The 22,471-nt window shown below is 36.6% G+C and overlaps 5 protein-coding genes and 1 non-coding gene across 11 annotated transcripts; 2 read left to right on the top strand and 4 right to left on the bottom strand.

Moving 5' to 3' along the window:
* Positions 1-2,276: 2,276 nt before the first annotated feature.
* On the top strand, positions 2,277-4,614 carry LOC147562871 (4-coumarate--CoA ligase-like 9). The gene is made up of 6 exons (XM_086653964.1): positions 2,277-3,323; positions 3,509-3,698; positions 3,800-3,948; positions 4,042-4,109; positions 4,259-4,361; positions 4,486-4,614. The coding sequence occupies exons 1-6, from the start codon at positions 2,277-2,279 to the stop codon at positions 4,612-4,614; spliced, it is 1,686 nt and encodes a 561-aa protein (XP_086510090.1).
* A 551-nt stretch (positions 4,615-5,165) lies between these two features.
* LOC147562870 (uncharacterized) lies at positions 5,166-7,496 on the top strand. Of its 5 annotated transcripts, none has more exons than XM_086673920.1 (5): positions 5,166-5,527; positions 5,804-6,113; positions 6,239-6,382; positions 6,653-6,858; positions 7,123-7,496. In XM_086673920.1, the coding sequence occupies exons 2-5, from the start codon at positions 5,866-5,868 to the stop codon at positions 7,284-7,286; spliced, it is 762 nt and encodes a 253-aa protein (XP_086530046.1). In that variant the 5' UTR covers positions 5,166-5,527; positions 5,804-5,865; the 3' UTR covers positions 7,287-7,496. The 5 variants fall into 5 exon arrangements, with proteins under 5 accessions (XP_086530046.1, XP_086530022.1, XP_086530028.1 ...); XM_086673896.1 differs by having other exon boundaries at positions 5,206-5,527; positions 5,800-6,113; XM_086673902.1 differs by having other exon boundaries at positions 5,254-5,527; positions 5,808-6,113.
* On the bottom strand, positions 7,489-9,908 carry LOC147562869 (O-fucosyltransferase family protein). The gene is made up of 5 exons (XM_086673883.1): positions 8,954-9,908; positions 8,703-8,871; positions 8,527-8,616; positions 8,144-8,427; positions 7,489-8,071 (listed from the first exon to the last, which is right to left on the bottom strand). The coding sequence occupies exons 1-5, from the start codon at positions 9,643-9,645 to the stop codon at positions 7,588-7,590; spliced, it is 1,719 nt and encodes a 572-aa protein (XP_086530009.1). The 5' UTR covers positions 9,646-9,908; the 3' UTR covers positions 7,489-7,587.
* Positions 9,909-10,593: 685 nt separating this feature from the next.
* Positions 10,594-13,699, bottom strand: LOC147562868 (adenylate kinase 4-like). The gene is made up of 6 exons (XM_086673657.1): positions 13,427-13,699; positions 12,430-12,575; positions 12,181-12,300; positions 11,783-11,950; positions 11,355-11,444; positions 10,594-10,921 (listed from the first exon to the last, which is right to left on the bottom strand). The coding sequence occupies exons 1-6, from the start codon at positions 13,539-13,541 to the stop codon at positions 10,823-10,825; spliced, it is 738 nt and encodes a 245-aa protein (XP_086529783.1). The 5' UTR covers positions 13,542-13,699; the 3' UTR covers positions 10,594-10,822.
* Positions 13,700-15,311: 1,612 nt separating this feature from the next.
* On the bottom strand, positions 15,312-18,231 carry MDA1 (Mitochondrial transcription termination factor family protein). Of its 2 annotated transcripts, none has more exons than XM_086673648.1 (3): positions 17,825-18,231; positions 16,612-16,889; positions 15,312-16,518 (listed from the first exon to the last, which is right to left on the bottom strand). In XM_086673648.1, the coding sequence occupies exons 1-3, from the start codon at positions 17,887-17,889 to the stop codon at positions 15,437-15,439; spliced, it is 1,425 nt and encodes a 474-aa protein (XP_086529774.1). In that variant the 5' UTR covers positions 17,890-18,231; the 3' UTR covers positions 15,312-15,436. The 2 variants fall into 2 exon arrangements, with proteins under 2 accessions (XP_086529774.1, XP_086529766.1); XM_086673640.1 differs by having other exon boundaries at positions 16,612-16,898; positions 17,825-18,141.
* Positions 18,020-18,143, bottom strand: LOC147562867 (U6atac minor spliceosomal RNA). Its single transcript, XR_015231658.1, has one exon. It is a non-coding gene; the product is annotated as a U6atac minor spliceosomal RNA (small nuclear RNA).
* Positions 18,232-22,471: the final 4,240 nt, after the last annotated feature.

Genomic DNA, 22,471 nt, shown 5'->3' with positions numbered 1-22,471 from the left:
TATAAAATATGAAACGTTTTTGAATAAAAAAAGATGGAGAGAATTTATTCATGGTGAAGAAGATGTTTTAATTTGATTGTTGAAACAAAATGAAAAGGTTGACAGGATTACAAAAGCTAGTATTGGGATTATATAGAGGGTTTCTAAGAACAGCAAGAACCAAAGGACCAGAAGAGAGAAATAATATCGAATCAATTGTTTCATCTGAATTTCGACGCAATGCCAACAATGTCGAACGAAAGAATTTTATCTACATTGAGTATCTTCTTCGAAGAGGTACTAAACAACTTGATCAACTCAAAAGTCCAGATACTGTTTCTTTGTCGACAAGAGTTCCCTCTCATCATCATACTAGTTAGTATTATTTCCTCCTAATCAAGCAAGATTCACATCTTCTTCTAGTTCTAAACTAGAAACAGAGATGAGAGAAACTAGTGAAGCTTCAATCAAGTCTTGCTTTTCCATAACTTGCTGTTTTAGCTGTCTTCCTCGAAAATAGTGAAGCTTGATGGTCATCGGTCACTAGCACAAACAGTATCTCCTAGTAACCTTCTCTGGCTGAAATCCTTTGTCGAACATCAATGACCCTTATGGCAACGACGGTGTGTTTGAGCAAGTTGAAGCGTTGGCTTTCTTTGCAACTCAACGACGAAGATATAAACTGCGCTAGAAAAGGATACCCGTCAATTAGGAACTTAAAGTTCTATCTTATTTTGGCTACTTCCAGAAGTTTATTTCTTCCTGTCTGGCTCAATAAAAGGTACTATATCACCTTTTATCATTATTCCCATGAAGATGAAGACGCTGGTTGGTCACTTTAGTCATTTAATGTTTATCGCTTTTAGAGATAGTATTTTGCTTTGTTTTCGACTAGCTCGGTCTCATAAACTTTTTGCCCTTCATGTCAACGGAAAATCACGTAGAAAGATTTTCGATGTATTCTGGAAGTTTTGAGTTACTATAAGCAAAGAAATAAACGTATTATCTAAAAACAAGGAGCAGGATTATTTGCATATAATATCTAAAGCTCTTAGCAATCCGTTCTCGATATGTTATGTGAACTTCTGAAGTAAATTACGAGGATGTTGGCGTGATCAAAGCGTGAATTATGGTATCTGTTATGGTGAACAGAAAGGTGACTCGAGAAAGATCATAACCATGGATAGCGAAGCAGCAAAAAGTATCCCTGCAGTCTGGCTTTACCTTGATAAGTTTATTTGCTAATTGAATTTCTTTACACTGATACACGTCTCTGATATTGTTCGAGTACTCAGATGAGTTTACTTGCTAATTTAATTTCCATACCAGTTATTGTCGTAGATCCCGATATATCGGGGTAAATTTATCAGGGAAAAATGCAGCTGAGCTCCTCTCCTCAAATAGCTTGTTTGAACGATTCGCCAGAGTTGTCCACCTTCATGGGTATATAGTGAAAGGTGATAAGAATGTTGGTGTTTTACTGGTTAAACATTTCAGAGGTAATTTATGGCTGATGAACATGAGTTTATGGAAGTTGTATTGCTGACTACTGAGATATGGCTGCTTTCTGTATTTCTGTCTCAATATACATGATGTATAATCGAGCCAAGATTTTAAGAGTTCTAATGTTGTAGAAGTGAAGAAAAACTAAGGATAGCTTGTCTTTTTGTTTCATGGATCTTTCTTGTTGTGTTTACCTAGTCCACTGACATCCTATACAATAATAGTTTGGAATTGAATTACATTAGTTTTCCTATGCTTATGCTTATTTTTATTGAGCCTTTTCAAGCCCTGCCCTCTTTGACCCAATGTGAGCCTATTGAGTGATGTTAGGGAACTAGAAAAACTAGGCAGATTATAGATAGAAATTCTAATGTAGCTTGTCGTGATTCACGGTTTTGTAGATCAAAATAATAGGAAGTACAAATCATAACAACCATCACAGGATTTCTGTATAAAGTTTGCCTACTTTTTTTTTCCGTAACGTATTTCAAGTCTGTTACATTAAGATGTTTCAAATTCTGAGAGGCGGTTTTTGCTAAACTGTAAAAATTGTTCCGAAAACTCTGATGGGAGAAGGTTGTGACACATTAGAAAGATGTGACACTAATTATCCTAAATATCAATTTTCTATTTAATAAATAGAGACGTGAATCAACATCTAAACCCAATAAGTAAATAATTTCACGGAAGTTCAAACAACATTTATAAAAAATTGAAACTTCCACTTAGGGAAGTAGTTGGAAGAGATAAGACTTCATCTTCTCTCTCTCTCTCTCTCTATGTGATTGTATGAAATGGTGAAACCAGATGAAGTCCAAATCAGGGAAGAAAGCAAAAGTGGGTTCTGCCCGGAAACTAACACTTACCACAGTCTCAGTCCACCAGCTCCTCTTCCTCCACCCAATTCCTCCATCTCTCTCTCTAACTATGTTTTCTCTCTCTTCCATACTACATCCAACTCCTCGCCGGAAAACACTACCACTGCACTCATTGATTCCGTCACCGGTGGTCGTCTCTCTTACTCTGAATTTATCCACCAAGTTGATTCTCTTGCTGATTCTCTGCAAACCCAAATTGGTCTCTGTAAAGGAGACATTGCTTTTGTTCTCTCCCCACCATCTCTCCATATCCCAATTCTTTATTTCTCTCTCTTCTCTCTTGGAGTTGTCATATCTCCTTCCAATCCTACTTCCTCTGTTTCTGAAATTGCTTACCAGATCAAGCTTTCTAAACCCACCATTGCCTTTGCTACTTCCAAAACTTCTCGCAAACTACCCTCCTTCCATTACCCAACTATTCTTCTTGACTCGCCCGATTTCGACTCCATGATGAAGAAGAAGAAGACAATTCCGAACCACCTAGTGGAGAAGGTAACTCAATCGGATACAGCAATGATGCTTTACTCATCCGGAACGACAGGCCGAGTTAAGGGAGTAATGTTGAGTCACCGTAATTTGACATCGTCTATAGCAGGAATTTACGCACTTCAAACAAAATTAAGAGCTTCCAGTGGTGGTGGTGCTGGAGGAGTGGTACTCTGTACGGTTCCGTTGTTTCATGTTTATGGGTTAGTTTATATTTTGAAGGTGGTGGCGATGGGTGAGACACTAGTTATGATGGATAGGTTTGATTTGAGGAAGATGATGAAGGCAGTTGAGGATTTCAAGGTTACACAGTTGGTGGTGGCTCCACCGGTGGTGCTGGCTATGGCTAAAGGAGACCCAAGGGCGGAAAATTATGACTTGAGCTCGTTGAGAACTGTCGCGTGTGGTGGAGCTCCGCTACTAATGGAGGTGATTTCAAGATTCAGGGAACGTTTCCCTAACGTTGCCATTGCACAGGTTAGCAGACGTATGCTTTAGGTGGTGTCTTGTTTATTCTCGTTGAGTCTGACTTGTCTGAATCTGAATTGTCAGACTCAAATAGACCCAAAATTAGCCAGTCAGACTGTTCACTCGAGTAAATTCAACATGACTATGTATATTCTTAGATAGATTAACCTGTTTTCGAAATTGTGATTGTGAAGGGATATGGATTAACTGAAACAGCAGCGGGAGTGTTCCGGGCAGTTGGTCCATACGAGACTAGTCGGCTCGGCTCAACCGGAAGGCTTATAGCGAACCACCAAGCTAAGATTGTTGATCCTGAAACTGGTTCTTTACTACCTCCTTTCGTGCAAGGAGAGCTTTGGCTTAAAGGTCCATCCATCATGAAGGGTATCTCCATTTTCTTCTACTTCATGAATGGATCTTCGAGAACAAATCCTCGTTTGATTGATTTTCGGCTAATGAGCTGTTTCCTGTGCTTGTATGAATAGGTTATGTTGGAGAGGAAGAAAACACAACTGCAACATTAGATTCAGACGGGTGGTGGTTTAAGACTGGCGATCTTTGCTATATCGATGGAGAAGGTTTCCTCTTCTTCGTCGAAAGGTTAAAAGAATTGATCAAGTATAAAGGATATCAGGTACTAGTCGAACTACACCAATATCGAAATTGTTCTAATATATAAACCAGTGGATCTAACTAGCTATATCAATGTGCATAAACAATATTATAGGTCCCTCCTGCTGAATTGGAAGAATTGCTTCTATCCCATCCTGAAGTTATCGATGCTGCTGTAATTCCGTAAGAACACCGATAACCACTAAAATATTATCGTATACATCATTAGACTTAGTTCGTCTCAACTTGGTAGTTTTCGTGTAATCTTCAAGTATTGTACACGTCTTTAGTCCGATGATGTGGAAGAACTACCCTTTGTAATGAACTTGCAGGTACCCAAATGAGGAAGCAGGCCAAGTGCCAATGGCATTCGTGGTGAAACGACAAAGGAGTTCCCTCGATGAATCTGAAGTTATCGATTTTATCGCCAAACAGGTAAGCTCTTTTCTTGTCTATAATCTCCTCGATTCATGACACTTCAAACTACCATTTTTCTCGTCTAATCGTAGAAACAACAAAAGAGTTTAATCTTCTTTCGCCTCTCCATCTTCATATGCAGGTATCACCATACAAGAAAATAAGAAAAGTAGCATTCATTGAATCGATACCGAAGAATGCTCCTGGCAAGATATTGAGGAAGGAGTTGATTAAGCTTGCCCTCTCTTCGTCTCGTGTTGCTAAGCTATGACTTTCACATGAAACAAAATTTTGCAAGTTATTGTGGAGAATGGATTTGTGAATGTAAATAAGGCAAAATTATAGAGTTAAGAGGATTCAAATTACCCTAATGGTGTTCTTGATTGTTGACGTCCAACATTAAATAAATTTGAGTTATGGTTTGTTTTTAGAGTCATGTTTATGTCTTGCCATAAACAAGTAAATAAAAAAAAAAGGATAGTTTGGGTAATAAGTAAAGTGGTGGAAAACAACACAACCAAGTTGTAGTCATCATTTCATTTCGGAAGGTTTTGTCGGACTATCAACTATAAGCATTCCCTATAAACAATAAGTGAAAAAAGAGAAAAATTAATCAGTTCTTTTTGTTATGTGCGAGATTCTGAATCCTGTGTATCTGAAACTCTGAAACTTGCTCTATCTCCTGCATTCTGCTATTGAATATTGTATTCTATTACACTTACGACTTAACAAATTTGTATTAGATTTTCGTTAGGAAGATTTGTGAAGTACTACGAATTTCATGTAAAACACTGTACAATCAACTATTATTGTTTCATTCAGGTTGCCAACATAACCCTAGCAACAGATTGATCTCTCAATCAAACAACTTAAGACACAATTTTTTGGTGGGCAAAACAAGTTGTATAAGGTTGCGTCTCGAAACGGCCTCAGCTCAAGCTGCTCTAAAGTGCGCCTCCCTAAAAATAATACTCCTGCCAAAATGGGCAGAAGCGTCTGCGAATGTGCGCATCAGCGCAATATAGCTTATGCTAAAATGCGCGCCTGCGTAAGATAGTGCAAGCTACCGTGCGCAATTTTGAAGAAACAAACACATTCCCTTTCTCTATTTTATGCCGGCCAGATCTCTAATTTCCGATACGAACTCGAAGCCATCTTCTCTGAAAGTTTGTAAACACAGCCAGGTGAGTCGATTTTTCGATTTGTTTTATGTCCTTCTGAATCTGTAAACATTTCATTCTATGATTTGAATCCTAAAAAGTAATTGAGATTTTTGACAATAAAAATCATGGAAATGAATTTGGATCCTCATAATTACTGGTACCCATTAAAATTCCTTCCACTAATAAGGGTCTAAGCTTTCTGGGTAGGTTTTGTTTGGTCGGAATATTAAGGTATTAGACGATTTAAGTGGTGACTCTGACTGAGATTTCATAATGTTTTTTTCATAATGTAGAGAGAGAGAGAGAGAGAGAGGAATAGGGAAGATTGTTGTGAAGGTCTGAAAGTATTCAAACAAAATATGGGGGATTATCATTTTATATACAAAGATGTTGAAGGAAGAACAACTCAATGGGATGATATTCAAACAAAATTGGGTAATTTACCTCCAAAGCCAGCTCCTTTCAAACCTCCTGCTTTTACTCCATCTGAAGATGAGAGTTCTAAACCTAAGGATAAAGCTTGGATTGATAACAAAACTGAAGAAGATCTCGAGGATCTCGAGGACGATCCTGATTTTGACGATGATCGATTCCTCGAAGAATACAGGTTCGACCATTAGTAGAAGCATTTCTTGTCCTCCACTTTCGACATCTTTCGTTTTTTCAAAATGTAAATTTTTTCCGATTCATCATATTTTTGTTTAACAAGCTATTGTTTTTCACTCAATTTAGAAGGAAAAGGTTGGCAGAGATCAAAGAAACTGCTAGGATTGCGAAGTTTGGATCAGTAACTCCGATATCAGGATCGGATTTTGTTCGCGAAGTCTCTCAAGCTCCACCGGACGTTTGGGTTGTTGTTTGTTTGTACAAAGAAGGGTAACCTAACAAACCTAGATTTTTCTGTACTCCCTTTGCTAATTTGCAAGTCTTTTTATGGGTTTGGTTTATTGATGCTTTCGAATTGTCTAGCTCTACACCTACTATCTGGGATAATTGTTCTACAACACCTGCATAGTTACTCTCATTGTCGAACTGCGGATAACTTCGTTATTTAGTCGAGAGATTTCCGTAATCATTTATATTCATAAGATGCGTGATGCCGTGATATTTCTATAGATGATGTTTTATGCAACTATTTGCTCGCAGAATCCCGGAATGTGTGTTACTCCTACGGTGCCTGGACGAACTAGCTACAAGATATCCTGCAACGAAATTCGTCAAGATAATATCTACAGATTGCATACCAAACTACCCAGATCGTAATGTTCCTACTATCTTGGTTTATAATAACAGTGCTGTCAAAGCAACTCATGTTGGCATGCATCAATTCGGGCGAAGGTGTACCCCTGAAGGTATCCCATCTCTCTTTTCATTATGTCATTTTCTTTATCTTATGATCCTTCTTTTATTTATACTACTGATTCGTAACTAAGGAAATTCTTATCAAGAAGTAAATTTATACGATGAAACCATTTCGGTTTTGCATCATTAATGGGAATTATCAATGTATGAAGTTAGACATTGGGTTCTGGTTAACTTTTAAAACATATCATGGCTTCTCCGAAAGGCTAAATCCTAATTTCTTTTGGGTTTCTATTCCGAACTTGATATTTCAGGTGTCGCACTAATTCTATGTCAATCGGATCCTGTACTTAACGACGGCCAGAATACAGGTGACTCATCTAGAGATGCTGTTATTGATGGAGTTCGAAGGAAGTTTATAGAGAAGGTTGTAACGGCTCACGAAGATGAAGATGAGGACAGATATTCTAGTGATTAGGTTTTTAGATACCGGTGACCCATTTTAGCATGAGCTATTGCTGTTCTATATAGATTTGGAGTTATAGTTTGCTGGTCTGAGTTGTGATTGTTTTTTGAGGTGTGTTTGTGACTTTGTGTCTTCAACAAGTCTAATATAAGTGTGCCTGTGTTGTTACTGTGTAAGGTACTGCAAATTCTTGAATTGAAATGGTAGTCGAAGATTTTAAAATCTACTTTGTCTCAGATTACTTGTTTACTACTCTTACACAATTTTAGAGAGAGAGAGAGAGAGAGAGAGAGCTCGTCATCCCATCCTTGTTTCATCGACGTTTGCACATGCATTCCGGTACAGGATACGCAATAACATCACGACCTCTCTTGTTATCCCTTGGGCTTGGCTGCCCTAGTGATTCCTTGTGCAAATACCTCATTATGCTTCTAAACTCGTCACCGTGAAGCGCATTTTCATCGTCATCAAAGTAAGGTATCATCGCTCTCTTATTCGGCTTCACAAATTTCCTATGCCCAACATATGCTCGATGGCCCTGCATCGCACTACCCATATTTCCACCATGGGAAGCCATGAAAACATCACTGCTCAATGAAACAATGTAGTCGATGGCAGCTAGAGCCGACGATCTGTTCATGTATGGTTCTAGCTCTCCTCCTCGCGCCAACATCTCCTTCGTCACCAAGTTTGGGAACTCTGTCATTAATGGCTGCAGAGCTTCAGTGCCTCCAAATGGTTCTCCTCCTGCACAATATACTCTGGCACTGCTCGGCGCCCCTAACCCTTTCAATAGTCTGCAACAAAAACAACAACAGCATCAGAACCTAGAGAGAGAAAGTGTGTGTGTTTGTGTGTGTGAGATATACCTAGCAACCTCTAGTGCACTCAGAGGACAGAGCCCTGCTAATCGACGATGATTTTCGCTCATATTAAGTCTTCCAGTAAGATATTCTGGACGAGACTCCCTTTCTTTGACGATAATATCATCGAATCTTGATCCTAAACCAGTTCGACATCCAGTTCTAATCCAAACATCCTTCTCTAATCGAAGATGTATTGCTATATAAGGTCCTTCGATCCACATTCTCCTTGCAAGTCTATTCCCAAGCTCTAAAACTGGACCTGCAAATCTCAGTCCATGGAATGCTACCTGCATCAAAATTTCACAAATGTTCTTGAGAATATAGACACTAATAAGCAAATACGAATTATCGAATTTAACCCTTGATTAAAACCATAGATTCGTTACCTTGCAGCGAAGTTTCTGAAGATCGGATGGGAGATTCTTAGAGAGTTTAGAATCTAACCCTTTCAAGACGAGAACCCCTTCTTCGTTTAACTACGCAATATCATAATCTCAAATATATTAGCTTCATTCCGTTCGATATAGTTACTATTTAACAACATTTTAGGGCATTCTCTTACTTGTTTGGAGAATCGGGTTCGAATCCAAAATGGAGAAATATCATGAGGAATTTTAGTTTCAGGAGGTGGTCTTGCAATTTGATGTGTCGATGGAAGAGATGATACTATTCGAATATCTACTCGTAAAGTTCGAATGAAATGTTCAACATCAAATATATCTGAAAATTCACTGAATATAATCATAGATTATGAAGTTAGAATAAAAACCCATATCAAGACATCATCATCAAATCATCAAGATTGTTACTTACCTTTCATCTCCCCAAATCAGATTGACCTGCAAAATTGGTATAACCAGAGCTGCTTCAAGAATTCTAGCAATAACAACTGCATCAATAATCTGATTTCTCTGTTGGTTTAATCCTCCTGAAGCAACAACAACCAAAAACCTTCTCTTTTCTTGAGAAATCTTCGATGATGATCTTCGATATCCAATACTAAAATCTAAGCATGGTTTATACCCTTCTCCATCAGGTTGTTTCCAAAATTCTCTTTCTTCCTCTGTCAAATTACCAGTAATTCCATGAGCTGGTAATGGAACCATTACAGTACTAGACAATTTGAAGATATCTTCTTCGTTATCGGAAGACATTAAAGTCGAACGAGCAAATGAGAAAGAAGAAGATGAGAATAAGGTTGTTGGTGATGAAGTGAGAGAAGAAAAACATGGAGTTGAGTAATGATTAGAGATGGGTTTGAAACTAACATTTGAAATTTCAAACAGAGTGAATAAGGTAAGTAAGAAAAGAAATGAGAGATAAAGGATTGTTGAAGAAGATGAAAAGAAGTTTGGGTTGTTTCTTGATGATGAGTTCTTTCTTGGAGAGAAGAGAAGTGATGATGATGATGATTTTGGTGAAGAAATTGATGAAAGATATTGAAAGAAATGAAATGGGCAAACTGTGATTAATGAGTTCTTGATGTTGGTTTTTGATCTTGCCATGATAATAATGTTCTTGTGTTTTCTGCAACTGATTATCTTCTTCTTTTTCTTGAATGGATTCTTTAATGGCGGTTTACTGGTCTGGTTCTTTCTTAAGAGACTAACTAAATACTAGTAACTAAACTTTGATAAAGCCTAAAATATCCTTGATGAAGTGCAAATATTACCAGAATACCACTCAAATTTGTAACAGAAATAACTGTTTTCTTACTAATTTTCTCAACCAAGTGCATTTTTTGGCATTAAAGTCCAATATTACCCACACAGTTATCAGGATCAAACTAACCAATAAATGGTTTAGCTTAACTATAATTAAACGGTTATGAAATGAAATTTCTAGAGAGAACCGTTCCGAAAAGATTGTGAAACCCTCTTTGGTAGGGTGGTAACATGTAACACAGTCGACAATGTATTTGTCTACAGCGAAGTAGTACTGAGAGTGAAGGGTGACAGGAATCCTGATATCAAAGTGAAATAGAACATGAAATCATAAGCTTCCAAGCAGTGGGAGGAGGCCAGGGTCTGACGGCGTGCCTGTTAAAGAATGAGCCGGTGACTCATAGGCAGTGGGGCTTGGTCAAGGGACCTGGGAGATGTACCCATGACCAAGATGAAGCTTGGATCCGGACCTGGGTGATCTCCCCATGACCAAGATGAAGCTTGGGTGAAACTAAGTGGAGGTCTGAACCGACTAACTGATGTTGAAGAATTAGCGGATGAGTTGTGATGGTCTTTGATATCCAATAATGAGACTCTTCGTCCTCTATAAAAACCTTTAAAAAGAACATAAGAGGCACTAAAAAGGGTTTTTGAGTTTAACCCCTGACAGAAATGCATAATCAAACTTACCCCTTTTTTAACTGATAAGTTTCCATATATGACCAACTACTAACCGTAACCCTACCAACACAACCATGAGAATACTAGAAAATGAAATACTCAAAGTTGTACTTGAAAACAAATTTCTCAAATTTTCATATCTGAAGTTTTATTCAGCAAATTCCAAGCCGTTTAAGGACCACGCCAATGGCATGTATAGTTACGAAGAAGATATAAACGAAAAATTAACATAGATAAGCCGTTCCGATAATGAATCGGATTACATATGAAAAGAAAGTTGGAAAAGGATTCAAAATGTCACTACTTGTATAAAAAGCTAAATAACAGAGCTCCATTGTTAAGAGAGAACTTTCTGAACCTCAGTTGTGACCTCTTTGGGAGGTTTCTCTGCATGAAGCTGAGCAACAATGCCTTTCTGAGCATAGTAGTCAATGACCTGAAAAACAAAAGGTAATAGTGTCCGTTAATAGTCTTGATAAAGAATAAATGAGACGTCCTGAAATGGTCAAAATATGAGTACTGTTTATTAGTTTCGGAAAAAGTTAGGAGGTCAAAGATAAATTGTCGAAAGTTGGATTTCATCTTAGAGATACTAAGAGATTCCAACACTTCAAGTGCAATGATCCGATGGCGTAATCTCTATTGATGGCTATCAATTTACGTCTGAACAATAATTATAAAGGGATATAAACCATGAATAGTTTATGAGAATTTTATTTGTCGAAACCTAGTGCTCTTGATCCTAAATTCCTAATAACCTTTCAAGATAGTTTGCTTGATCTTAATCTTTTCGAAAGAATCTTAAGTTTACAACAGCGACCAAAATCGGAAGAATGTATACAGAAATTTAGAAAAGAAAGCATCTTTACCGGCTTGGTCTGCTTGTGGAATGCCTCCAACCTCGACTTTAGAACTGCAGCATTATCATCTTTCCGTTGAATCAATGGCTCTCCAGTAACCTTAAAAAAGAAGCACCTTAAAGCGTTAAGGTACATTTCAAAACTTTCAATTGTTATTTAGATTTTTGACCTCACGATATGGAAGAACACATTATACTGTAAACCAGCTCATAATTATTTTGAGCGAGATGAAGCGTTAAACAAATAACTCAAAATATTATGTGGTATATCATATTTCAAAATTTCATTAGGGGGTGCTTTTCATTTTTCTACCCTTTTAAGATCTGCAGCAAAAAGAATTTAGTAACACATGCGCGTATTTAAGTTCGATGGATCAACACATCAGAGTTTTGATAGAACTGTTAATGAAGATATATGAACACAACTATTATTCTTACATCATCGACACCAGGAACCTTCGGGGGAGCAAATTTTGTGTGGTATGACCGACCACTTGAAGGGTGGATCCAGCGACCGGTAATTCTCTCCTCCAAGATGGCATCATCAATTGCAAAGTTGAGCACCTTGTCAATTTTCGTTCCCTGCTTTCCTAGCATCTCATCGAGCTGAAACAATAAAGACAATAAAGCATGAGAAAAGCTGATAGAGAATCATGTAGACGCAGTGGAAAGGGATGAAATATTACTATTACATCTTGTATTCTCACAACTGTTTAATTGATCAATAAAAGATTACTTGTGCCATAAAAAGATATAGATGGGTACTGGGTAGGCACCACCGAATACCGATATGTACTGATCATTGTAAAAGAAAGAAAAGATGACAAAGGTATGACCTTTTCTGCTTGAGCTACTGTTCTTGGGAAACCATCAAGAATGAAACCTTTCTGACACGATGGCTTCTTCATTGCTTCATCAATTATCCCAACAACCAAGTCATCAGAAACAAGTTCTCCCTGTGAAATCATGATAGGTGCATCGAAAGATTCAAAAATTAAATAAATAAACGTATCTTCAAATAGAACAGGTAATAATGTTGCTACACTGGGGCAAATTATGTACCCCAAATTCTGATATGATTTTACCTTTTCCATAGTTTCTTTTGCCTTGATTCCAAGAGGAGTTTTAGCGGCAACAGCAGCCCTTAGCATATCACCAGTCGCCAAATGACACAAACAATAGTCATCTTTGATGATGGGTGATTGAGTTCCTTTCCCAGACCCAGGTGGACCTGCAATCATGTATTAATCATGTCTATGTATACGAGTAGATCTTACACACATAAATCGCGAGGACTTGGTTTTCATAAACTACGCCATGAGTGATATAAATATAGGATATAAACTTCTATAACCATCCTCCATGTCGTAAAGAGAAGTCGGATTTTTTTTTTTCACTTTTCTAATCGAAGAATTCTAATACTTAATGGTCATAATCCCTCATATGGGACCGAGAACTTCAATGAAAATAATCATCAGAAGTATTCATTTTCTAATATTATTCAGTTTCCTGAAATTACTATTGAAGGTTGTGAAGGCAAAAAGTTAGGTTTTTTAGGGTTTGAAACCAATGCACTTAATAATAGACAGTACAATTTGCTAAAGTAGATGTTGCTTCAAGCTCAATCAAAGTTTAATACAGTTCTAAAATCACACATAAAGAAAGCAATTATCAAAACCCTAGGTAATCAGTATACAAAACCCTAGCTCATCTTACATAAACAAAGCATTGAAAAAATACAGATCCAGAAATAAGTTAATCTCAGTTTTATTACAGTTAAAAAAACAAAATCCATTAAAGAAATAAAGAGATCTCCACCAAAACCCTACCAAAAAAAAAAAAACTTCTTTTTTTTTTCTTGTAACAAAGGTTTAATAGAAGAAGAATTCTCCATGAAATCCTCAAAATGAGAAAAAAAAAACAAACATGACCCAAGTTATAAATCTCCATGAAAACTACAGATCAAGCCCCAATCTCATGAAATGTGAAGTTTTAGTTTACTGGATCAAACTTGAGTATAAGAAGGAATTGACGAATAAGAAAGTGAAATGAAGAGATAGAGAGAGAGAGAGAGGGAAATACCGATGAGGATGAGGCGTTTGTCTGGTTTAGGTGCACATTTGAAACGACGAAGAAGCTCAGTCATAAGATCGACGGAATCAACATTTTCCAAATCAACAGAAGAAGAGGTCGCCATTTTTGTGGTTTTGGCTCGGCGGAGCTACCAAATCTCTTTGTTTTCAACTTTATAGAGAGAGAAAGAAAGAAAGAGTTGAAAATAGAGAGGGTAAGGCAGTTTGCGTTGATTCTACCAAAAAGCTTGAAATCAGAGCCCCGGTCCACTTTTTCTTTCCTTTCTCTATCTTTATTCTCCAAATGACTATTATACCCTTACTGTCTATGGGATCTGACTCGTCTGAATAGAGGAGACTAAAAATCAATATGAATAGTCAAAAAAGCTATTTGATCTTAAAATGAGAGTCTGAGTACAGTTCAAAAGTTGATGTAGTAGGTTTTCATTGGTTCGAGTATGTGGAGAGAAATACGTCCGAACTAATGAGTGTCGGCACATCAGCTTTCTGGTTGTGGTCGGCTCCATTTTTGGAGCAAACAACAGTACTAATTAATCATCTATTCAGAAGAATGAGACACTACGAGTTAGACACATCAAACTAAAATCTTATCGGAATGATAAGGTCCAGAGTCAGATTTCACATCAGTCTAAGAAATTCATACCCGTTTTTCCCAAAATTTGAAAGAGTTGGAATCGACTAATTCAAGAATTTGTATGATTGATTATGATAGTGATTGACAACCCGGGAAGTTTCAAATTTGTGTATTGACAAACATTCAATATTTCTTGAAATTCGATCTCTCTCTTAGATGAGCGATATAGCCAAGAGAAACCATGAATCTGAATAAAAGAGTTGGACCCACCTGCGAGTAAACATTTCATAGTAGTCTTGTTAGACCGAACATCTCTCTTAGTATACCCAGATAATAAGTAGGAGGGGGGATACATTGAAACAATGTGAGTCGATTTTTGGAGGTTTGAGGGACATAGTCGTAAAATTAAAATTTAAGAATATTTAATTTCTATGTGAGACCCAATCACATTCAAAGTTTGGCATGGAGTTGGAGTCAACACCAAACACCATCTACCATTTGCTTTTATTTCTTTATACCTTCATTTTAATGGAGGAGATTAAGATTAAAATAACATATTAACAAATAACTTGACTCTGTAGCTACTCTTTTTTCTACCTTTTCAAAGTTTAATCCAAAACCAAGAATATTTTTGAAGTTACTCCCATTTCCTTGAAAAACAAACTATAAAATAGAAATTGCATTTTTCTTGAACAACAAATTTGGCCTTGAAAAACAAACTATAAAATAGAAGATGGGTCAAAGTTGTTTACATCAATTCTTTTACTTAGAAAAATAACAAGTTAAATTATCGAAAATTTTGTTCTTATGAACATAGTAGAATATGAAATTATAAAAAAAATATAGTAATCTTCTATAGCAAAAATCTAAATCTTCTTTATCACAAGCTTAACAAACCCTATCTCATTTTGCTCATCTTTCTGTTTTTCAGTTTTCAAGGTATCAAGTAATAACTCTTTATTTCAACAAAAAAAAAAGTAATAACTCTTTAGTCATCAGATTTCATACATAAAGATATTGAATTCGTATTGCTCTTTACAAGGCTATTTAATGTCATTTGATCATGATCGGTCGTAGCTGTTACAATCGGACTATTTTGATTCGTTTGAATCTCATTCGTCTGAATTAAATAGATTCGAAACAATCCAAAGAGTCGGACAAACACAAACATCATGAAATGTAACTCGATCCAATTTAAACATCAAGTTAGATTTGAGACATGAGGAGGAAAAAAAAAAACAGTAGCTCTCTTGTCTGCTACTACTTTATATGATAATGATAAGTTACCCATAACAACCCATTTCTGAATCAGAATAGATTTGATGCTTCAGAGTAGTTTACAGAATACGCAATTACATTCAAAACTATAGAGTCAAACTTACATCGTGGAACGAACATCACCATTGTTTTCGGGGTTAAAAATGCCTACCCATCGACCATTTTCTTCATTTTCTTCTTCAAAACCTTGTCAAAATCGGCTTCTGAAACCGACAAAACCTGGTTCAGAAACAACTTAACTCCACTTTCTCTAACTTGTGCATACCTTGGTTTAATTCTCTCTTCCAAACTATACCCGAAAAACTGAGGAAACTTAACTAGCTCTGATCTTGAATAATCCATGGTTAAAAAGTATTCCCATTTCGGTATTATATTTTCTTCCAAGCTAAAAGTATACAGAGCTCCATATCTTGATACCATAGTTCCTATTTCTTCCATATTATAACCCTTTTGTAAGAAAAACTCTGTAATTGGCTTCAAATTCGCTTCGATACTAAGACCGAAAATCTGTGGTGCTCGATGAACAAGAATTCCGACATCAACACCCATTTTGCTGAAATATTCGGCAGTTGGCCGTAAATTACCTTCCACACTATAACTTATAACATGAGGGCAACGTGTAAGAATCTTACCGATGTTTTCCTCTGAGATACTCAATTCGTAGAGGAAATCGACCGTTGATTTTACCTTCTGTCTGCTATATGTGAGCAATGCCGGGAACCTGTATATCACTTTAGCCCATTGTTTCTTGTCCACACCCAAGTTCTCTAAGAACGCCATGGTGGGTATTAAGTTCTCCGAGAGACTAATCCCACACAACTGAGGTCTTTTGTATAAGATTGTCGGGATATCTGATCGGGGAACCCCAAGGTCAAGGAGGAATTCAACCACGGGTTTGATTTTCCCTTCCAAGCTGTAGTAGGCAAAAGCTGGGAACTTTCGAGCCATTGTTTTGATCTGGTCAAGCTCTAAGCCTACGTCGACAAGGTAGAGTACGTGCGGGGGAAGTTGACCGTCGGTACCCATCTCACTCACTCTAGCCATTGCTTTAATTTTCTTGGAGTTGAGAGATGGACTGATTGGAGGAGATTGGGCTTTCGGTTTTTCTTTTCCTGGTGGATCTGGAAAGCTTTCGATTGAATCCATCAAAATTTCTCCATCTTCTTTAAGAAGAGAATCGAGGTATGGAATAAGTGTATCTCTTATCTCAAGTGTGGAAAGCTCTCTTCCTGTGAAAACAAAAGCCAATAGAAATTTGATTACTATTATAGGGAAACAATCGGTAATTTCGAATAAAATTGTTTAAAACGTTTAGAACGAACCTACTAGATACCGAGTTTTATGAACAGAATGAAGCCTAGACACAAGATGTTCGATAAGATGATCTGATGTATTGATTGTCCTTGATGCGACTGCGTTGCTTAGACCTCGTTTTTTGAGAAACAAGTTTAAGACAGCTTTCGCTTCTTCTTTCTCTGCAGTTAACTGGTTTAAAGGCACAGTTCGAATGTTGAAAGACCCATCTTCTCCAGATTCAGCTGAGACATTACTGAACTGTGCTCGACATAAGAAGACCTTTCGAGGAAAACAAATATGCTTCCTGAAAAAACTACGACATTGTTACTTCTTTTAGCTAGATAAGGTTAAGAACAAAAATATCTCAAAAAATTAGGTTCATGGTTAATTGAATCGGAGAGTATTATTCCCATTCTGCTCGGTGAGTTAGTGATTCTTAATCAACAAACAATCCCTTTAAAATCAATTGTTAACCTTTTAAACCCCGAATTCTGATTCGAAATAGTAGAAGTATCGTTATGTTCTACCAAGTTCTACCCAAATTCAAACATGATAAGAAAGCAATGTCTTTTTCTCTACGCGTGTATTATCTATCTTTAATATTAGAACAACCCATTGCCATTGGGTTCCGAAAACCCAATATTTGAGTTTTCTCTACCCAGTAGTTGGTTCAATGATCGTATTGTGCATTCTTCCTATGAATAGGAAATGGTGGCTTCACAACTAACCTTCGCCTAATTCGTGTCACGGAATTAGGAAAAAGAGAAAAAATGAACAATAAGCAGTGGCTTAACTACAACTTGGTTCATATAAACATCAAGTGAAGTCAAGAATACCAACTAATCACCACAAGAAAAAGAAAAATGAAGAAGAAGATAGGGTTTTCTTCAACTGGAAGTTCCATTTTAACTCACAAAATGGTGCCAAATCCAAGCAAATTACATCTAAACTAGGAGCAATCCTTACATTTTTCATCTGTTAGGAAGATATCTCACATTTTTACCCACACAAACTACAAACAGCAACATTCTGGAATCTAAAAAATCTAATCTTTTAAGTGAAGTGAAAAAAAAAATCCCAGATTCAAAATTGATATATAAAACACCCAATTTTACTTATAACCCATGAATAAGAACACTCTAACTAGCCTATACACAAAATGAAATCCCTAAAAAATTTACATACCCTCTATTGAAATCCATTAAAAAGGGGGTTTGAGAAACTAGTAAGTATAATTACCTGGTGATGGGAAAAGTCTGTCTTAGAGAAGGAACTAACAACTTGGGTATCTGGGTAGCTCTCATACCTCTCTCTCTCTCTCTCTCTAGGGTTTATGCGTCTGTGTGATGATTACAGGACTTTTGGATGGATATGATTGATAAGAATCCCAAATTTCTTCTTCAAATATCGAAGGGTGGTGGGGTGGAAAATAAAAAAAAATTGGGGTAAAGATCCACCGAAGTGGGTAGCCTTAACCATGTGTGGTAACAGGAATGCTCGAAAGCAGATCCCGTCCCTGTCAGGGGAGATGCCAACCGTCTCTCCTTTCAACGAACACAACATTGTAAGTAGGAAGCACCTACATATTGTATGAAACTTGTAACAAACTGCCCGATGTGGGACTAATCTCAGCTGAGTTTTTAGGTGGCTTTAGTAAATGAGTGTTTGGGAGAACAAGTAGACTGTGTGATGGTGGGACAGTCAACTTGCCTTGTCCTCTAGCCGGGAGTTGCTTTTTATTTTTTTTTGGGATATTCACTACCATGTCGTTACAAAAAACAATGATACATCAAAACGATGTGATAAACACGATAACTACTGAATATCAACGTTACAGAAACTTTTGGTTAAAAACCCAACAAAACTACCTAGCCTAAAGCTCATCTAACTGCTTTATTATACCAAAGTTTCATAATCTTATATTCGCACTTCTATGAGATCAAATTTGAGATCTCTGTATTGCAGAGTAGATGTACTAACAACTTGGCTACAAATTGATGGTTCCAAAAGTTACTTTATGAGAATTATTAGAATGGAAACCGATATAGTATTGGTGCTAGAAGACTAAAGTGTAGTTTGGGAGCACAAGATTATTTTTATTCTCGGTCTCACCAAAAAAGTTTTCATTTCGAATAGAGTTAAAAACTTATTAACATTTGACGCTTGTTAACAAACTAATTGTATAACTTGTAGGGAAATTTTAAAGACCCCTCCGGTAAGTGTTAAAGAGTCTTTTTCCTTCACATATTCACTCTCAAATTTGTCTTGGGAGAGGCGCGTTCAACACTTAATAAGGGGCGGTTTAAAAACCGCCCTAACTTTTTTATAGCTTTGTCAGTGTGCGTTTTTTCTGTGGAAATCCAACTCCCCAAGGAGGGAGACAGTGGTATCATAAGCAAATTTCGTACACTTATTTATGTCTAATATGTCACGAAGGATTTTAGATTTATCTCGTATGTATTTAACCAAACATAATGCGAAATTTACATAATTCAATAGATTTATGTTTTTTTTTGTAATGGTATACATACTTAAAAGGGGGCGGTAATTATAAGGCCCAAAATGGGGAAGTTAAAGAGAATCAGGCCCAATACTAAATAATAATGAGGAAAAAACCCAGTAGGCAAAAATACAATTTTACCCTCTAAAATGAAATTTTCCGCCCAAATCAATGTCAAAAAAATTTTTGAACATTTCTGAACAATTATTGGTTTTCTCTCGACAATTTTGTAAATTTCTGAACAAATCTTAGTTTGTCTCAACAATTTGTAAATTTGTGAACAAATTCGTTTTTGCTTAGACATGGTTTTGCCAAAATATTTCGCATTTTTTTCTTTTGCATTTTACATAAACAAACTAACACAAACATTTTGGCTACAACATTTCTCAATTTGTCTTGTGAAAAAATAAATGGTTACCGCATTTTTGTTTTGCTTTCGACATAAATATAAAGACTAAAGCATTTTTTTTATTTGACTTTTACAAAAATTAAAATGTTATGCATATTATCCTTTGTATTTAACAAATCCGTTAACGAACAAATAATATTTTGAGTTGTTAGGAACATAATTATATATGACGCCAACATTTTATAATAAGTCGGGACATTATTATAGATATTGTCAACATTTTATAACAACACAATGATATATGTTGTCAACATATAAGGGTAAAAATGGAATTATGAAAAAAATATGTTGTATTGTTAACAACATAATTACATATCTTGTGAACATTTTGAAAAATGTTCAAAAAATGGGTTTCTTTGACATTATTATTTTTGAGTGGGTTTTTTTCTTATTAGGGTCTAGATTTTTGGGTTTTTCACTCATTTTTCCACTTAAAAGAGTATGACGCCTTGTCTCAAACCAATAGGTTTTTGCTGAAACCAATGATACAAATATAAAAGTAGTAACCTATCATACATTAGTAGTGCTACTTAAAACTACTTTGGCCTTTTGGATTCCTCCCAAGTGTCTGTTCTATCTAAACTTTCAGTCAAATTCTTAAGAATTAATTCCTATATGGCCCCCTATTTTGTGACCAGCTTTCTTTATGGCCCCTTTTTTTTCGTAAATTCAAATATGGCCCCCTATTTTCAGATAAATGTCATTACTACCCTTCTTAATTCTAAATTTAAAACAAATAAAAAAATTATTTCCACCTCACCCCTCTCTCTCTCTCCACCTCATCTCTCCCTACACCTCACCCCTCTCTCTCTCTCTCTCCAATTCACCACTCTCTTTCTCTCCAACTCTCCTCTCTCTCTCCTACTCACCCCTCTCTCTCTCTCCAACTCACCTTCAAACTTAAAAAAAAAAAAAAAATTCTCTCTCCTCCCTCTCTCTAAATTTTTTTTAAAAAAAAAAAAAAAAATTTAGAGAGAGGGAGGAGAGAGAAATTTTTTTTTTTTTTAGTTTGAAGGTGGCCGGCCGGAAAATTTTCCGGCCGGCCACCTTGCCGGAGAAGAAAGGGGTGAGTAAGAGAGAGAGAGGAGAGTTGGAGTGAGAGAGAGAGGTGAATTGGAGAGAGAGAGAGAGAGATGAGGTGTAGGGAGAGATGAGGTGGAGAGAGAGAGGGGTGAGGTGGAAATAATTTTTTTTATTTGTTTTAAATTTAGAATTAAGAAGGGTAGTAATGACATTTATCTGAAAATAGGGGGCCATATAGGAATTAACTCAATTCTTAATTTGTTTCTCCTTAAACATTGACGATTTGATTACATAATAATTATGATCAAAACGGGCAACAAATATAATATTTTGTAAACTTTTTACCTTTTGGTTGAAACAAATGAAGCAGTCTCTCATAATATAACAAGTATTGACGTGAACTTGTACTATTCTCAAAACCGGCATTATGGGCTTCAAGAAAGGCATTAACGTCGACATATATAAGAGTTTGGTGTCTTCATTACGATCTCGAAACTCTTATCTGTTGAAAGAAGTTGAGGGATAGAACCGTAGAAAGATAACGTTTTCGTTTCTCATCAACCTATTGAAGCACTTAAGGAGTCGGGATACTCTAGCCTGGCTGATGCATGTGATTATAAAGAATTTTCTGTTCCACTATGATGACATCTAAAAATTAGTTTAGGTTATTATTCAAATGATGAAGAATCAACGAACCAAATAATGAACTTCTTGTATTTTTTGAGTTAGGGCCAGAACCTCAAAAAATTCAGAAATCTCTACAACGCTTAAGTTAGTGAAGTATTTTTGCAGTTAAATAGTTCAATCCAAAGTCTAAGTTGAGAAGTTGATGAAGGAGATGTCCTTCAATCATTATGGCGATGCGCTCAATTTGTCGGACAAGACAAATGATGAAGATCATCAAGTCCGTTTGTTTTAAGGATCATAATGTTTTGCTAGAAACCAACTATGATACGCGAGTTACTCTGATGATTTGTGACTAACGACGAAGGAATCCTACAACGTGTTATTTAAAAAAATGTCGACTTGATCGGAAGATTTAACTAGAGGGAATGGGATATAAGGGGTGCGAATTAGATCGACCTAAAAGTATTTAAAGAGGTCGGCTAAGATTTGTACAAAGATAACAAAAGGTCAGACCAAGTGTCCGAACCAAAAAGTGTCCGAGTAGATGGCCCGGGCCATGATAAGGCCAACCCTATGTGGCCAAATGGTCGGCTAGGCCAGTCCCAAGAGAACGGGTTGTCTTGATCGACCGACCATGATAAGGCCAACCCTATGTGGCCAAATGTTTTACGGATCATAATATTCAGTTAAAATCCAATTACGATCTGCGAAATATTTGTATAATTCGTAGCTAACGACGACTGAATCCTAAAATGGGTGACACAAAAGAGTGTTGACTCGATCAGAAGATATGACTCGGGGGAATGAGATAAAAGGGCTCGAATTAAATCTTCCTAAAAGTGTATGATTAAGAGTCGGGCAAAAATAGCAAAGGGTCGGGCTAAGGTGACAAAACTCTTTTGGATTCGTCTCCCTGGTGACGTTGTCCTGAAAGCGATTTTCCGGATCACAAGCTAGGTTAGATATCGACTCGTATACAAGACACTTGCAATAATTCTTCACCTTGACTTGAATATACCACCATCATATGATCAACACCTCTCGCATCGTTGCAATAGCCTTATAAGGGTCTGACCTCTAAGAGCCCTCAACATTTAGTTACTGCTTCGGTAAACATATCAACTGGATTTTCTTCTTTGGGAATCTTATTCATCGTGTTATTTTCTTCTTTCTTTTACATATTTGATGAAGTGATACGTGACATTAATGTGCTTAGTTACTTGTGATACATTTGATTTTTGGTCAAATGAATCGTATTCGGGTTATCACAGTAGACATTTGTTACCTCCTGGTTCAAACCAAATCACAAACTAAACTCCTTAATATA

Source organism: Eschscholzia californica, unplaced genomic scaffold (genome assembly GCF_041429995.1).
Source record: "Eschscholzia californica isolate CP2 unplaced genomic scaffold, dmEscCali1.0.p SCAF_1, whole genome shotgun sequence".
Classification (NCBI taxonomy): domain Eukaryota; kingdom Viridiplantae; phylum Streptophyta; class Magnoliopsida; order Ranunculales; family Papaveraceae; genus Eschscholzia; species Eschscholzia californica.
The sequence above is the reverse complement of the archived record's forward strand: the minus strand, read 5'-3'. Positions and strand labels throughout refer to the sequence as shown.

Excerpts from the sequence above, each read along its gene's own strand:
- LOC147562871 (XM_086653964.1), top strand. The coding sequence starts at position 2,277 with ATGGTGAAACCAGATGAAGTCCAAATCAGGGAAGAAAGCAAAAGTGGG. Across the intron at positions 3,324-3,508 it reads CTAACGTTGCCATTGCACAG|GGATATGGATTAACTGAAAC; the intron begins GTTAGCAGACGT and ends GTGATTGTGAAG. Across the intron at positions 3,699-3,799 it reads AGGTCCATCCATCATGAAGG|GTTATGTTGGAGAGGAAGAA; the intron begins GTATCTCCATTT and ends TTGTATGAATAG.
- LOC147562870 (XM_086673896.1), top strand. The coding sequence starts at position 5,456 with ATGCCGGCCAGATCTCTAATTTCCGATACGAACTCGAAGCCATCTTCT. Across the intron at positions 5,528-5,799 it reads AAGTTTGTAAACACAGCCAG|AGAGAGAGAGAGAGAGAGAG; the intron begins GTGAGTCGATTT and ends TTCATAATGTAG. Across the intron at positions 6,383-6,652 it reads GTTTGTTTGTACAAAGAAGG|AATCCCGGAATGTGTGTTAC; the intron begins GTAACCTAACAA and ends ATTTGCTCGCAG.
- LOC147562869 (XM_086673883.1), bottom strand. The coding sequence starts at position 9,645 with ATGGCAAGATCAAAAACCAACATCAAGAACTCATTAATCACAGTTTGC. Across the intron at positions 8,872-8,953 it reads CTGATTTGGGGAGATGAAAG|TGAATTTTCAGATATATTTG; the intron begins GTAAGTAACAAT and ends GATTATATTCAG. Across the intron at positions 8,617-8,702 it reads GAACCCGATTCTCCAAACAA|TTAAACGAAGAAGGGGTTCT; the intron begins GTAAGAGAATGC and ends GATATTGCGTAG.
- LOC147562868 (XM_086673657.1), bottom strand. The coding sequence starts at position 13,541 with ATGGCGACCTCTTCTTCTGTTGATTTGGAAAATGTTGATTCCGTCGAT. Across the intron at positions 12,576-13,426 it reads CAAACGCCTCATCCTCATCG|GTCCACCTGGGTCTGGGAAA; the intron begins GTATTTCCCTCT and ends ACATGATTGCAG. Across the intron at positions 11,951-12,180 it reads CAGTAGCTCAAGCAGAAAAG|CTCGATGAGATGCTAGGAAA; the intron begins GTCATACCTTTG and ends TTATTGTTTCAG.
- MDA1 (XM_086673640.1), bottom strand. The coding sequence starts at position 17,889 with ATGAGAGCTACCCAGATACCCAAGTTGTTAGTTCCTTCTCTAAGACAG. Across the intron at positions 16,899-17,824 it reads CAGACTTTTCCCATCACCAG|TTTTTTCAGGAAGCATATTT; the intron begins GTAATTATACTT and ends ACAATGTCGTAG. Across the intron at positions 16,519-16,611 it reads TAAAACTCGGTATCTAGTAG|GAAGAGAGCTTTCCACACTT; the intron begins GTTCGTTCTAAA and ends TTGTTTTCACAG.